We start from the raw sequence: 16,058 nt of genomic DNA on the forward strand, positions 1-16,058 counted from the left end.
GCCCCCCGCCCCCAGCAGCCCCCCCCCCTCGCCCGACCTGCACGGGCGCATTCCCCTCGCGCTCCACGGCGCCAGCAGCTCCACGTGGGCGCAGCTGTCCGCCTGCACGACTCCGTCAATAAGCCGAGATCTTTAGATAATAACAACAGCGCCAGCAGACAAACACAGTTGTCAATGGATCTCTTTGAAGGAGGGTCATTGTCCAAAACGTCGCCTTTGTTCCATATAAACAGTATATATTTATATATTGCAAGGGCACTGTGTTGTTGAGGAATGTGTTGCGATTTCGTTATTAGTCGTGCCGACGCGCCACTGCCAACACAGCCGCAGCAGCATCGCCACATGTTTCGCTACATTGATAACTGATATATTTTCCACACACCACCGACGATATTCTGTATATATATTAACATATAATGTGTCCGACGTTCTGCTCCACGTGCTGGTATCCACTTCAGGAACTAAATTCGATTTGGGCATGCCCTCTCATGCATATTATTACAATGCTGCTCAATTCACGTAAAGAAGCTGCCGGTACATGGAGCGAAACGTCAAACATGGTACCGAGCATTACACAATACAACCCAAAAACACATCAGGGACATGTACAGCAGAGCCGTGAATACAAAGATAAAGATCCCCCACCCTGTCCCCCTGTAGCCTTAACATACTGTTGGGGCAAGTGCTGTGAGCGAGCAGCCTTGAAGGCCGGCGCGGTGGCACGCGAGACAGTGGGTAGCCAGCACCACGCCCGGCCGCCTTTGTCTCCCCCGTGCCGATGTTTCTAAACCGCACCAGGTACTCATTTAAGGCGGAGTTGATGTTGTGGAGGCCCGGGATCGCTTCAAATATACGCCACTGTTATCGGTCGTTCGGGAAAATCGAACCTGAGGTCGCCGTATTAGTAGGAGCAGTGTGCTAACGACTGCACCACCGCTCCCCACGCCCCGCGAAGAGCCCCACGGCAGTGGCAGCTTCATTCTGCACGCGGGTGCCGGAGCGGACGCACTGGGATGACGCTCGTGTCTCACTCGAGTTTGTATGTCTGCATGTTTGTCTGTATGTCTGTATGTCTGTATGTCTATATGTATGTATGTCTGTATGTCTTTATGTTTGTATGTATGTCTGTATGTTTGTATGTATGTCTGTATGTTTGTATGTATGTCTGTATGTTTGTCTGTATGTCTGTATGTTTAAATGTCTGTATGTTTGTATGTCTGTATGTCTACGACTGTATGTCTATGGCTGTGTCTATGCATATCTATGTCTGTATGTTTGTGTCTTAGACACGATAGCAACGAAGGCGATACCATCTCCTTCTCATATCTGTCTCTCCACGTTAAAATTAAAGTAAGTGTTCTTTTCGAGACACATTTCTTTACACATCCCATCAGCTACACGGCCTTCTGGGAATGAATGTTTCGCAGTCATCAGCCGAAAATATCGATCTCTTGAAGGCCGTGTTGCTGACGGGATGTGACAAGAAATGTTTGTATTTTGCATTATGTACGTGCAGGGGACAGATGTGGGCAGGTGCCCGCCACGAGGAAGCGCGTCCCGCGTGAGCTCAACAGCAGATTCATGAACCCCTTGCCCCATCATGCACAACGTGTCACAGCCAACACGTGGTCTGTGTCCCATCATGCACAACGTGTCACAGCCAACACGTGGTCTGTGTCCCATCATGCACAACGTGTCACAGCCAACACGTGGTCTGTGTCCCATCATGCACAACGTGTCACAGCCAACACGTGGTCTGTCCCATCATGCACGACGTGTCACAGCCAACACGTGGTCTGTCCCATCATGCACGACGTGTCACAGCCAACAGGATCCCGCGTCACTGTTTACACTCAGATGGCCAGGACAACTCAAAACCACAACAACACCCCCCTCTCTCTGCCTCCATCAGCATCTCGCCACTGGCAAGCTGCTGCTGCTGCTGCCTTACTGCTCGGCACCGAGGACACACGTTGGGGAGTGAGTTGGTGAATGATGAATGGTGAATGATTAAAGATGAATGATTAATGGTGAATGCCTGATGACTACCGCTTGTGTTGCGATCGAAACGTCGTGATTTATTTGATTTTATTCTAACTACGTGAATTTACCGAAAGAACCAAAGAGTATGGATTCCTGCAGTCACGAAAGCTTCAAATCAAGATTGACTGATGAATGAGCAAAGAGAAAACTTTCGAATCGGCGGGCAGCTGCGGAGGCGGCATCGCGCGCCGCCACGATCCGTGCCGACGTCGGCGTTGGGACTCCTCGGTGCGAGTCGCCCCCAAGGGGTCTCGCGAACGTCAGGCGCGGCGCGGCCTGCGCCTCGCTCCATGGGGTTCGCCTTCCACCACGTGCAATAAACCAGACGCCGAAGTGTCAATAAAACACGCACACACACAAACCCCGCACCTAATAACAACGCCCTTCGCTTACACAGCAAAGCCTCGCCGAAGTCTTCAGACGATTGTTTAGGAGGGTCCTGCCACAGGGCAATGTTTGGCCAATCCCATTCACGACGAGAGTTTGGCTCCGTGTGGGGGGAGTAAACCGGACAACACGGATACGCTGCTGTATACGAGCACACTCGCAGCACTGCACAGATAGATTCAATAATCTATCGATGTGCTGCAAACTCGGAGGTCAAGGACCGAACACAAGCGAGTCGTGATCTCCCCACTCAGAGAGGACGGGACGGCACGCATCTCTAAGCCAGCAGCGGAGATTCCACATTGTTATGGAGGCCGCTCAAACGATAGGGCACATGGCCCTGGTACTCGTTGAAGCACCCTGGCAGAGCGAGGGTGTTATGATCGCGAGCCGTCTGCTGTGAACACCGACTGATACATAAATGTCAGACACGATTATGGGATTGATCTAAAGGGAATAATAGCTCAAGGAATGATTATACTTTATTATTTAGGCACTCAACAACAAACACAATGAATATTGCTCATGAGCATAATTTATCTGTAACGCATGCAAATCGTAGAGAGACGTTCCATTTAAGCGAATATGTTGAACGAGGCAGACAATGCAAACAATATCTTCATCCAGCAGTGCATTGACCAAGGACTCTTGTTACTATGCGAACTGTTATCATGAATATACCACGCTACAGCATAATGTATTGCCACCGTGAAACTTCACGTAATGCAGGCGCTTGGTTAAAGCCTGAGTCAACCAGCATCGGGTTTGGCCTGATTGCTGGTGAGACACTGCAGGTCAAATCCGGTGGAGAGTTTGCTGGTGTTAAACCAATGCCGCTTACAAAATTAACTCCCAAAAGGCCGTGTCGCCAAAATGGGTTTGTAAAAAATATAAATGTATTTGATAATTGGTTCTTTACCCTTCTACCTGGCAACAAAAGGGTAAAGAACCAATTATCATATTTTTACTGGCAAATGAGGTCCCCATAGTATAAATGTATTTTTCATGTGCAGAGACAAACATGGGAAGGATGAGATTTGAAGATGTAGTCACTGCTTTGACACCAACATGTGTGTCACCTGGTGTTGGTGACATCACTTTTGCGAACCCGAAGACACCGATATGTAACCAAGTAAATTATCTGAAAATGCGATCCAAAGCTTTCCTTAAAAATCCAAAATTCCAAAGTGTTATTTTTAAATCCATAACGCATCCCGAGTATAGGCACACGCTTCATTACACGTTGCATCACTTGAACAGAGGTATCAACAACCACAGCTACCAACTGACTCTAGGGTCACGTGACGATCTTGTCTTGTATACCCTCCATCACACAACGCAGCCAAACAAATGAACCCGTCACGTGTACAAGTTGTTAAGGAGCCAGCTATTATCGATTCAGGTCGACTCCGCTCAGCTTCGGAACAATCCTCACAGCACAATGTAGCGACGAGACACGGTAAGCTGGTCACATTTGTGTCGTAAGACCCTTCACCACCCGAAATAGACAAACACAATTCAGTCGCGCTGTAAATATCCAGCAGGAAGTCAGAATAAAACCCTACCCTCACAAAAACATCGACAAGGACCACCGCGGTTTCACGAGCGTAGGTGATGCCTCATTTAGTGCGCGACTCACGGTCTAGGGCCGATGACGGCGCTCGCAAATACTTGCATCGTAAACCATCCACCACTCACCGCTGAAAAACCGGTTTCCGGAACGCTGCGCAGGAATGCGACCGCGCAGCGTCCACAGCTCACCAGGCGCCTTGAGCAGCATATCGCAAGGCTCATCGTCAAAACAACGCGATGGGAAATCGTCGCCGCTTAAACTAAAAAAATCCAGAAATACTCTGCATGCCCCCGGCTATCACACCTCGGGTCGGAAACGAGAAGCTGAAAAGTGCGCAAAGAAGCGTGCGCGAGAGACGCGTGCTTGGAATGACAGGGAGAGACAGGGGCTCACGCGGCGTGGAGAAGCACGCACGACAAGGGAGGTCATTGCTGACCGCTGCCTGGAGGGGGGACCGGGGCCCGTCATGGGCAGAATGGACGACAGGCGATCGATGAAACTGGTGACAGAATGACAGTCAGGGAGGGTGACGGCATACGGAGGCCTTCACCCAGCAGTGGATAGATCATAGATGACGATGATCATGATGACATACAATACAACCACTGAGGCAGCAGATTATATACTTACACTTCCCTTGTGGTAAAATCGCATTATTATATGAACACACTGTTTAGCAAATACGATATTTACAATCATAACAACAGCAATATCGACCGAAACACACACATCGATCATACCCGACTCCAGTAATTTACCAGCGACCCAGAAAATATTCAGTGAGAAATTAAGCACAAAAATCCCCCATGAAGCCTGCACATCTCGTTGGGGCAAGTGCTGTTAGCGAGCACCGGTGAAGGGCAGCACGCGCACGAGGGGGCGGGGCACCAGGCCCACGCCGATGTTTTTACACAGCACACCAGGTACTCATTTAAGGCTGAGTCGACATAGGGGAGGCCCAGGACCAGTTCAGATATTCGTCATGATTAGGAATTGAACTTGAGTCACCGTATTCGTAGCGCTGACAGGTCAGAGGGCAGTCCCAGGTGTTACAGGTGAACTAAGATGACCGGCGGATGCCCCACCTGTGCTCCACCCTGCACCACCTTGCTGCATTTCACCTGCCCCACGCTCCACTCACTGTTGTCAGAGTTGTTTCTCCACTCTCCGCTGCTGCTGGAGGGCGACTGCCTCCAACTGTTGACGAGCCTTATAGTGCACACACACGGACACACAGACGGACACACACACCGACACACACGGACACACACAACACTCAACGGTGACCCCCTTTCATTCCCAACTTCTTCAGAGCCTCCGTGTGGTCGTTTTGCGAGGGTTTTCGCACGGGGACGAACTGCCCCCCCACGGGGATGGCTCGTGGAGCGGCCGCGGTGACGCTGGGGCTCTGGGGGGTGCCGTGGGACGCGTAGGACCTCGGCAGCGACGTCGACGAACGCGCGGCCACCACTCCGGTGTTGTACGGCTGAGATTCGTCCGCCGAGACCTGCGGCGCTCGGAAGAGCGGGGAGTTGAGGTGGACGACAGCGGGAGACACGGTGATGCGCTGCTTCTGCGCCCGCGTCACGGCCTCGCCCCTGGGCTCGTCGGCGGTCGGAGTCGTCGCTTTGACAGCCGCCGCCTTTGCCTTCGCTGCATCGGCGTCGTGGGTGGCGGGAGAGGGGAGCGTCTGCTCTCCGTAGCTGTCCCCAGATTTAATGGTGATGCGTCTTTGCCACGGCTTGGGCTGGGGCATAGGGGCGTCTTGGCGAGCCGGTGGTGCCTGCTTGTCCACGGGGTTTACCGCAGCATTGACCACGGGATGTACCGCGGGATGTACCGCGGGGTTGGCCACGGGGTTGACCACGGGGTTGACCACGGGGTTGGCCACCTGAGTGACCAGGCCAATTTGGTTGCCGGAGAGGTGCCCCAGTTCCAAGGCCGCCTTGAGCCCGGCGTGGAACCCGGCCTGAAATTCCGCTTCACGTTTCCCGGCGTACGCGACCGGAGGCGCCAGCTCGCGGATGTCCACCAGGCTCGTGGCGGCATGCAGAGCCGGCGGACGGGAAGCCGAGGCCCGTGCAGCGGCATTCTGGGCACCGTTCGGCCGCTGCTGCTGCTGCTGCGTGGTGGAAGGTCGCGTGTTCATCTTGGCGTTTACCCTGGCCGCGGCCTCCGCCGCCGTGCCGTGCGTGGAATTGACGGTCCGGCTCCTCACCCGGTTGACGAACGCGGAGCAGACGGGGGAGAAGGCGTCCGAGTCGGCGTCGCGCGAGCTCTGGCCGGGTTCCGCGTGGCGCGCGGCGGACGGCGGCGGTGCCGCGCCCGCCGGGTTGGGCTGCACGCGCGGCTGGTTTGGGTGCGGCGGCGGAACCGAAATAGTTGCGTGACCTTTGTCGGGTGCGGCGCTCGAGGCGGCGACGACAGAAGAAGCAGGGCTTAGCTGCTGCTGCTGCTGGCGATATTCTACAATGCCAATCTGTCGACCCCGATCGCCGCCCTGCGTCCCCATATGCTCCATGCCGGCGCCGACCGACTGGGAGCGGGACAGCTGGGGCCCGACGGGCGCCCGGCCGCACTCTTCCTCCTCCGAGCCGGCGCTCTCCGTCGAGCCGCCCACGTGAAGGCCGAGCTTGGCCCGCGCCTCCGTGTGGGCCAGCTGCTCCGGCCGCCCCTGCAGCCAGAACTTGGAGCCTCCCTGCGGCTGCTGGCGCCTGTCCGGGGGGGCCCCCGGCCCCCCCTCGTCCCGGCCGCTGCCCAGCGACGCATTGCGCAGGAATTTGGCCCTGCGCTCCGAGACACTCAGCGCCTCCAAGCACGGCGGGGTGCTCCGCTGGGCGGGCGCGATGACGTGGAGCCGGCGGGGTCCGCCGGCACCGCCGCCGGCACCGTCGGCACCGCCGGAGGGCATCTTGGCAGCACTCTCCGGAGGAGGCTCCGCGATGGCGAGCGGCGAGGGAGCGGCGGCGGCGGCGACCGCGCTGTGCTGTGACGCCGCCATCGCCGGCGCCGGCAGCTGCGGTTGTTGCGGTGGTGATTGTGGTGTTTGTTGTTTTGGTTGTTGTGTATGTTGGTGTGGCGGTTGTGTTTGTTGTTGCTGTGGTGGTTGTTGTCGTGGTAGTGGTGGTTGTTGTGATGGTTGTTGTTGTTGTGGTTGTTGTTGTGGTGTTGGTGGTGGTTGTTGTGGTGGTGGTTGTTGTGGTTGTTGTGGTGGTGGTTGTTGTGGCGGTGGTGTTGGCGACTGTCGTGATAGTGGTAACTGTTGTGGTGGTGGTTGTTGTGTTGGTTGTTGTGCCGGTGGTGGCGATGGCGGCGATGGCTGTTGTGGTGGTTGTTGTGGTACGACAGGGTCGGTCTCTGACGATGTCAGGAAGGACGTGGAGGCCACTGGGACCGTGCGGAAGTTGATCGAGGAGTTGTCCAAGATGGTTGGGGCCGCGGCGGTCACGACTGATGTGAGTGATGGGGTCACCGATGGGGGTGGGCCTGAGATGATGGATGGGGTCACAGGCGAGTGCACGCGCGGGGTCACCGTCGCATATATGGGTTCGGGTGGGGTCACGCGTGAGGTCACGGGTGGGGTCACACGTGAGGTCACGGGTGAGGTCACGTGCGAAAACGCGGGTGGGGCCTTGAAAGGGGTCGCATATATTGGCTCGGGTAAGGTCACTTTTGGGGTCGCATACGAGGTCTTGGGTGAGGTCTTGGGTGAGGTCTTAAATGGGATCGCATATATGGGCTCGAGTGGGGTCACGGATGGGGTCACGGATGAGGTCATGGGTGAGGTCACCAGTGTTACGGGGTCGATGTCTGCACAGCAACAGCAACAACAGCAAAAAAAGCATCAGCTTCATGACAGAACACAATAACATTTCAGGCTATAACTACACGTGGTGGGATTGGTGATGGCCAAACATTGGAGACGGCCAAAGTAGGACGACAGAGCTTGGGCATTTGTTGAAGACTGAGGGTTTACCTCCTCGCCCCAAGAGGTTATCTCCAGACATTCGCAGTTTCATTCCCGCAGGTATCAATGATCATTAGTGGCATTGGCCAAACGTCCCAATATCGGATCACAGAGCTTGGCTAATTGTTGGTGCTGGTTCTGGCTGCCTTTCCTGCTTTTCTGGGTTTTTCCCACCCCTCTCAATTATTCTCACTCGTTACGTGGCCCAACCCACGGTTGAACGATGACTCGAGCTCAACAACAACAACAACAAGACACAGGCAGGAGGGTGCGTCACCTGTGGGCGGGCGGTAGCGGAGTCGCGCCAGCCCCTGGTGCTGGTTCTGCAGCCTGGCGGAGGGGGGGTCCCCGTGCGCCAAGGTGGGCGATTGAGGGGGGCTGTCATCGGGTGGCCTCGACTTGGGGGGGCTCGGAACGGATCGCGGGGGGGGGGCGGCACGTCCGTCGGTCGAGTCCGCGGAGCGCCCCTCGGCGTGGTCGGACGACGTGGACTCCGCCTCCGAGTCGTCCAGGGACTCGATCATCTCCTCGAAGAATCGCATGCAGTCGGCTTCCTCGGCGGACAGCCCCGGGATCAGGGCGGCCTGGGGTGACATCGTGGTCGTCACCGTCATCGTCATCGCCATCATCGGTACCATCATTGTTATATCACAATCAAAATCATCATTGTCATTACCACTGCAATCATCATTATCGGCGTCATCATCAATTGTGTCATCATTATAGCTACCCTTGTTTACCCAGGAAAACGTCACCGAATCTCAAGACTCCTTTCCAGGAGGGTCCTGCCGAGTCGTTCCAGAAGGGACCAATGTTGCTATGCGAGTCACCACAAGTGACTGATTCCCAGGTAATGTTGAAGCGTTGGGATGTTTGGCCAACGCTGGTCACAATGCACGTTTGTTTTGAGCTATGGCAGGAAACCAGAGAACCTGGAGAAAGTCCGTGCAGAGCAGGGGGAGAACACAGAAACCCCACACAGAGAGGCGCCCGAGTCAGGGATCGAACTCAGGTCCTTCTCGCCGTGAGGCGCGAGCGTGACCGTGGTGCCGTCACCGCTCTGGCGCCTGAAAAGCACCGAGACTCATTCCGGTTGCACAGAACAACCTCATCCACCAAGTGGCTGGCAGACGCATTGGGTTGACGTACCAGGACAGCATGCTTTCCCTGGGCAGTGGAAGAAGTGCCATTGTTTAGCCTCGGCCCGGTTATCGAACTCACCTCCGTGGCCCCGTTTCTTTGGGCGCCCGGCATGGCTGCTTGCGTGACGGCGCGGGGCTGGTGCGGAGCGGGTGGGGCCCGGTCCGGCAGCGGGTCGTCACGGTACGCCACCAGCCGCACCACCCCCTCCACCGCGGGGGCCCGGTACGGGTCGCTCTGAGGGCACATGCTCATGGTCTATCCACTGCTGGACGGCGATAATCGTCCATCACTATTATCGCTATCATAATCTCACGCCATTTAAACACTGATACACACACCCTAGCACACTCTCATACACACACTCCCACACACACACTACTACACACACACACTACCACACACACACACTACCACACACACACACTACCACACACACACACCCCCACCACCCAACTCACACCTCATGGCCACACTCGCAAACTCTCCCATGACGCAGTCTGCAGCGATGTTTCGCGTTCACCGGCCCGCTCACGACTGGGGATGTAAATAATGAGAATGCTACGCGCTCCGTTTGCTTCACAGCGGTCGTCCAAGTCCCGCTGACGTCTTGCTCAAGAGTAGCTCACTGTGTGCCGCCGTGAGGGTGACGCATTTTGACGAATTCTAAAATGACTCCAACATTTTTTTACTCAATCGGGATAACACCGAGTAGCAGATACAGCCATCATCGGCCCCAACTCACAGGGCAGCTCACCCTCGCAGACGAGACTCGCCCTGGCCCCGTGAGTGGTGCATGTTTGAGGTGGATGTTTGTGGTGGTGGATGTTTGTGGTGGTGGATGGTGGTGATGGATGGTGGTGATGGATGTTTGTGGTGGTGGATGTTTGTGGTGGTGCATGTTTGAGGTGGTGGATGGTGGTGGTGGATGGTGGTGGTGAATATTTGTGGTGGACGTTTGTAGTGGTCTTTGTGGTGGATGTTTGCCCACCACCACGGCTACACTCGCCCCGCCCGCCAGCGCCTGCCGACTCACTGCTCTTGGCTCACGGAGCCGGGCGGGCTCACAGAGCCGCGGTAGCTGCAGCAGCAGCAGCAGGGCGAGGATGGAGATGATGGAGAGTGCCGAGGGCAAGGGTGGTGGTGGTGATGAAGCGGCAGCTGCTATAGGCTCGGGAGCGAGGTGCCAATGCCGAGATCTGCCGCTCGCCACGACGAGAGGGCTTCGGCACGACGAGAGGACTTCGGCACAGAGAGAGTTCGTCCACTTGCTGCTATCAGCATGCTCCTCGTTCTCTGCTGAAGTATCGCTACAGTTCCCCCGACGCCTCCCAAATGATGACAACAGAGGAGATGGAGCGATACAATCTGCTACGCGTGTGAGTAGCTACGCCTCAGGATCGTGAGAGGTGCGGCGGGCTTGGGATGGGATTCATCCAGCAGGGCTGCTGCCAGTGACGAGTGAATGCGACGAGCCGTGACCGTGCGTGCCAGTCTGTTACTAAGTTTATCTGACCATGCGTGAACGAGTATTGTAGGTCGCGGCACCCGTTGTACTGTACTTTGTATGACCCGAATCCCATCGCTGCTAGGAACGGCGCTCTCAGGGAATTGTCAACCGGCACGAGCCGTTAAGAGCGACGTCGCCAATGTGAGATCTCGTTTCTCTTTAAGACCACGCGGTGTTGTTGACCAACGAGTTAGTATCGCCGAAATATGCATTTCATAGTCCTCTACAGTTATCTCCAGGCCCCGATCAGCCGGCAGGGGCGAACGCGAGCACTTTCAAGGCTGCGCCTCTACCGTAGCCCGCGTCGCCGGTTCGCGCTCCGCTAGAGCGAGTCGCTCACTCCACGTTACCGTCTTTGACGCCAGCGCGAGACGACTGCGGAGGAGGCAGCTCCTGCCTGCTGGTGTCTCTGTCTGCCCTGCGATCTCCGCGTCTGTGGGGAGGGGAAATAAAGGCGGACGGGTGAGAGACGAGGAGCAGAGAGCGGGGGGTGAGAGACGAGGAGGCGAGACGCCGGCGCGGTCGCTGAGGCGGGCGGTGTGGGAGCGCACAGACAGTGGATCACTCACCTGGAGAAACCACGCCCCGCGCGCACCACGGCCCCTCCCGGCACGGCTCACGCTCACCCACCCACCCATCTGCTCACTCACCCGCCCACCTGCTCACCCATCTACCCGCTCAACTACTCATCCACTCAACTATCCACCCAGCCACCTACCCGCCTGTCTCGCCACTCACCTGCTCACCTACCTTCCCATCTACCTGCCAGCCTGTCCACATATCCACTCACATGTCCGCGTGTGTCGTGAAGCTGAGCACGCGAGGTCGCGGCCGTCTCGGCGTGTGGGGCTGTCGGACGAGACGCACGAGCCAGGCGATGTTTGTACATAACACAGACAAAGACCATCCGTGGAGTTTACGCAGACTGTGTGAGGCAAGTGCTGCTAAAGCGCTGTTGTGTTTGCTCTGATTTCTATTTGGTCCATCGCTGTACAGAACTTCAGTGTTGATGTTTTGCTTTCGTCATCTTCATGACCCAGGTCCACTCTTGCCAGTGGGACTCATCCTGATCTTTTGAGTTATCGCCGAGTGAAACAAAATAAACTTGACCTACTCAAGCCGTAAAGGTGCACAGGAGGTGATGTGGCCGCCTTTTATGTCCATCTTTATGATGGTTTACACTTCGCTCAACACACACGCACAGACACGCACACGCTCAACACACACGCACACACACAAGACACACACGCACACACACAAAGGCACGCACACTCACACGCTCAACACACGCACAGACACGCACACTCACACACACTCACACGCACACACACACAGACACGCACACACACAGACACGCACAGACACACACACTCACATGCTCAGCACACACGCACACACACAGACACACGCTCAACACACGCGCGCACACACACACAGACACACACACTCACACACGCACAGATACACACACAGACACACACACGATCAACACACACGCTCAACACACACGCTCAACACACACGCACACACACACATAGACATACACAGACACTCACACGCACACACACATACACACACACAGACACACACACAGAGACACGTGCTGACGAATACGCGCATTAATGAGCAACCTCACGCCAAACCGGTTCAACCCTCCTACCGACAACCAGCGAGTGGGGCCACGTGGGGGGAGGGGCAGGGTAGCAGTGGAACGAACCTGGAATTCATGATACTTAAACATTCACATACTTTGCAAAATGCGCAGACTAAAAAAATAATCCAGGTTGATGAGCGGAGGGCGCAGAGACGCCAACAACTCCAAGCGGCCAGCAACAGATAATCTCCCCCCCAATGACGCCGGTGCTGAGCTTGGCATGATGTGTTGTAGTGTCGCGTCAAACTAGGACCCATGCCTAACAGAGGAGGGCCCTTGCCTTGATCATCATGAAGGAGCGGTGCTGCACATCGGCCTGATGCCGATGGTACCACCCCAGTGTCTCTGAGGAGGAAGAGGAACGCCAAATCCAGGAGGTGTGATGATGATGATGTTTTGGGTCTCCAACGAGGCACTCATCCAGGATGTCCCACTGTGCTCGCACAGGGGATGGGTCGGGGGTGTGAGCGCGACCCCTTGCTGCTTCCTGGGCCGTGAGGCTGCGGCCGCACCTCAGCGCCCTCCGTGAGTTGTGCCCGCGGCTTGGCCGACCTGGGGGTGAGGCGCGGAGTCGTGACGTGGCTTGGGCTGAGGCAGCGAACTTGTGGGGTCGGCACACACGTCACGCGATCATTAAATAGCTTCTGCTGCGACGTGAACAGAGGTTATTGATGGGACAGATGTCTGCAGGGGGATATTGGCCGCTTATTTATATTGTCTCCGTGCATTGCGACCTAGGTAACCATTGCATACTTGTGCGGGTATTTGACACGTTGTCCTTGCCAAAGACAACCACCCACCCCTCCCGTCAACCGTGAAGGCCTCAACAAACTTCTCCACCCGCCGCCGACTTAAAGTCGCGATCTCCTTCAGGGATGGCGCTGCTCTCTCTCTCCTCCCGTGGCCAGCAGACAGTCCCTTTCGGGAGTTATCTCCTCAATACCATTGCCCGCCATGCGCAAGAATGGTGGAGGTGTTGGGGTGGGATCAAGGGTGTTGGTCGGGGTGCCGCCATGCCAGCCGGGTTCGAGGCGCTGGGTCCAACGTTAAAGACGCCGCGTGGCTTCACCCGCGTGCCCCTCAGACCCCGCGCCGCGGATTGCAGCGCGAAACATCATCAGGGGCGACGTGGCGAGCTGCGTGTCTCTGTGTGTGTCTCTGTGTGTGTGCGTCATTGTGTGTGTGCGTCATTGTGTCTGTGTTTTTGTGTGGGGAGCGGTGGTGTAGCGGGGAGCGGTGGTGTAGCGGTTAGTGCACTGCGCTACGAACCCGGCGACCCGAGTTCTATTCCCGCTCACTTCCAACATGGGTGACGATGTCCTGTCTCTCTACCCCGGAGTCGATCCAGCCTTGGACGAGTAGCTGCCGCGGTGCCTAAACATGAGCGCTTGGAAGACAAAGGCGGCCGGGTGTGGTACTGGCCACTCACCCTCGTGTGTGCCGTTCCGGCGTTCGCTAACAGCACTTGCCCCTGTTAAGGCGAGGCGGGAGACCTTTGTCTTTGTTGCGTGATTGGGGCGCCGTGTGCGTGGCCCTCACGCTCCTCCTCACCCCTCCTCCTCACCCCACCTCCTCCCCCGGCTCTAACCGTGACCCGTATCACCCATGCTTACTCCTCACCCCTCGCCTCCACACTCACCACATCCCTCATTCCCCACTCACTGCATGCTTCCGCCTCTCCACATCGCTCACCTCCCCACTCACCACATCGCTCACCTCCCCACTCACAATATCGCTCACCTCCCCACTCACCACATCGCTCACCTCCCCACTCACCACATCGCTCACCTCCCCACTCACAATATCGCTCACCTCCCCACTCACCACATCGCTCACCTCCCCACTCACCACATCGCTCACCTCCCCACTCACCACATCGCTCACCTCCCCACTCACCACCTCATAACTCCAGGTGATCTCAAGTGCCACGACCGTACTCCTGGTAGCAACTCAGATTCCTTCGACAACCATACTTCACCACACTTCACCATACTTCACCACGCTGACCAGTGCGGCTGGTTGGTGAAGTAGGAGAGCGGGCCTAGGGCTGGGTTCAGATATCGCTCGCCACTGATGTTAGCCGTGGCTGGAATCGAACTCGCGTGGCTGAGTTCGTCGCGAAGTTCGCATGCGTCTGTGCCATTACTCCACACCTTCAAAGCAGCAGAGGCAGGTCGCTGGTGAGATACTGAATGTCTTTGCTTGTTTTGAACAAATGCTGCTGGAATATTGCACTCCCAGAGGGCCGTGCGGCTGATGGGATGTGTGAAAAGTGAATGTGACGTGGAGGGACCCGCATTTGATGCGGAGGCGACTTGTCAGCCCCGTGACACATTCAGCACGGAGACAGCGGCCAATGCGTGCGTTGCGTCACACGCGGGGCGACACCGCCACCTGGTGACTTCTAACATCAGCAGCAGCTGCATCATCTTCTGTAGCAACAGCAGCATCATCAGCTGCATCATCAGCATCATCATCAGTATCATCATCATCTGCATCATCATCATCTGTGGCAGCAGCATCATCATCATCATCTGTAGCAGCAGCATCATCTGTAGCAGCATCATCATCAGCTGCATCAGCTGCATCATCATCATCAGTATCATAATCAGTTGCATCATCTGTAGCAGCATCATCATTAGCTGCATCATCAGCATCATCATCAGTATCATCATCATCAGTTGCATCATCATCTGTAGCATCATTATCATCAGCTGCATCATCATAGTCATCACCATCAGCAGCAGCTGCATCATCTGTAGCAGCAGCATCATCATCAGCATCATCATCAGCATGGTCAGCCTTGGTTGCCCGTGCTGCAGTCCGTGCCACCACTCATTGTCTCACTTGCCGCGCCGGGAGATGGAACACAATAACGACATTTTGATTATTATACAATATACGTTTATTTGTTGTGCTCAGTTTAAACTAGTGGTAGAAAGTGACTGCATGATACATGCATTATTTATGTATTACACAGTTTAAAAATACATAGCATAGCTCAGTATGCATAGGTGCTGGAGAGGGTAAGTTTCAATTACTCTTTGGAGCAGATGGTGGTGGTGATGGTGGTGTTGGTGGTGGTGTTGGTGGTGGTGATGGTGGTGTTGGTGGTGGTGGTGATGGTGGTGTTGGTGGTGTTGGTGGTGGTGTTGTTGGTGGTGGTGATGGTGTTGGTGGTGGTGATGGTGGTGTTGGTGGTGGTGGTGTTGGTGGTGGTGATGGTGGTGTTGGCAGTGTTGGTGGTGGTGTTGGTGGTGGTGGTGATGGTGTTGGTGGTGGTGATGGTGGTGTTGGTGGTGATGGTGGTGTTGGTGGTGGTGATGGTGGTGTTGGTGGTGGTGTTGGTGGTGGTGATGGTGGTGTTGGTGGTGGTGGTGATGGTGGTGTTGGTGGTGTTGGTGGTGGTGTTGTTGGTGGTGGTGATGGTGGTGTTGGTGGTGATGGTGGTGGTGTTGGTGGTGGTGGTGTTGGTGGTGGTGATGGTGGTGTTGGCAGTGTTGGTGGTGGTGTTGGTGGTGGTGGTGATGGTGTTGGTGGTGGTGATGGTGGTGTTGGTGGTGATGGTGGTGGTGATGGTGGTGATGGTGGTGATGGTGGTGTTGGTGATGGTGGTGGTGATGGTGGTGATGGTGGTGTTGGTGGTGTTGGTGGTGGTAATGGTGGTGGTGATGGTGGTGTTGGTGATGGTGGTGGTGATGGTGGTGGTGAGGCTGTAAGTGGCCTATGAAGGACGTGCTGCCTGTAACAGTGTTGGCCGGTTGGCTCGGGGGGTTCATAATGG

At 55.8% G+C, this 16,058-nt stretch overlaps 1 protein-coding gene across 1 annotated transcript; it reads right to left on the minus strand.

Annotated features, from left to right (window-relative positions):
- Positions 1-2,894: 2,894 nt before the first annotated feature.
- Positions 2,895-11,244, minus strand: LOC133349343 (nascent polypeptide-associated complex subunit alpha, muscle-specific form-like). Its single transcript, XM_061562694.1, has 5 exons — positions 11,190-11,244; positions 10,971-11,053; positions 9,192-9,347; positions 8,248-8,554; positions 2,895-7,813 (listed from the first exon to the last, which is right to left on the minus strand). Exons 3-5 carry the CDS (start codon positions 9,222-9,224, stop codon positions 5,280-5,282), a joined length of 2,874 nt encoding a protein of 957 aa, XP_061418678.1. The 5' UTR covers positions 9,225-9,347; positions 10,971-11,053; positions 11,190-11,244; the 3' UTR covers positions 2,895-5,279.
- Positions 11,245-16,058: the final 4,814 nt, after the last annotated feature.

The sequence above is a fragment of the Lethenteron reissneri genome, chromosome 30, assembly GCF_015708825.2.
Source record: "Lethenteron reissneri isolate LAM-NWPU_2019-01 chromosome 30, ASM1570882v1, whole genome shotgun sequence".
Lineage (NCBI taxonomy): Eukaryota > Metazoa > Chordata > Hyperoartia > Petromyzontiformes > Petromyzontidae > Lethenteron > Lethenteron reissneri.

Bases quoted from the DNA above. Each gene is read 5' to 3' on its own strand.
- LOC133349343 (XM_061562694.1), bottom strand. From the start codon at position 9,224: ATGCCGGGCGCCCAAAGAAACGGGGCCACGGAG. The intron at 8,555-9,191 runs GTGAGTTCGATA...ATGTCACCCCAG, and splicing joins AAAGAAACGGGGCCACGGAG to GCCGCCCTGATCCCGGGGCT. The intron at 7,814-8,247 runs GTGACGCACCCT...GTTGCTGTGCAG, and splicing joins CCGCTACCGCCCGCCCACAG to ACATCGACCCCGTAACACTG.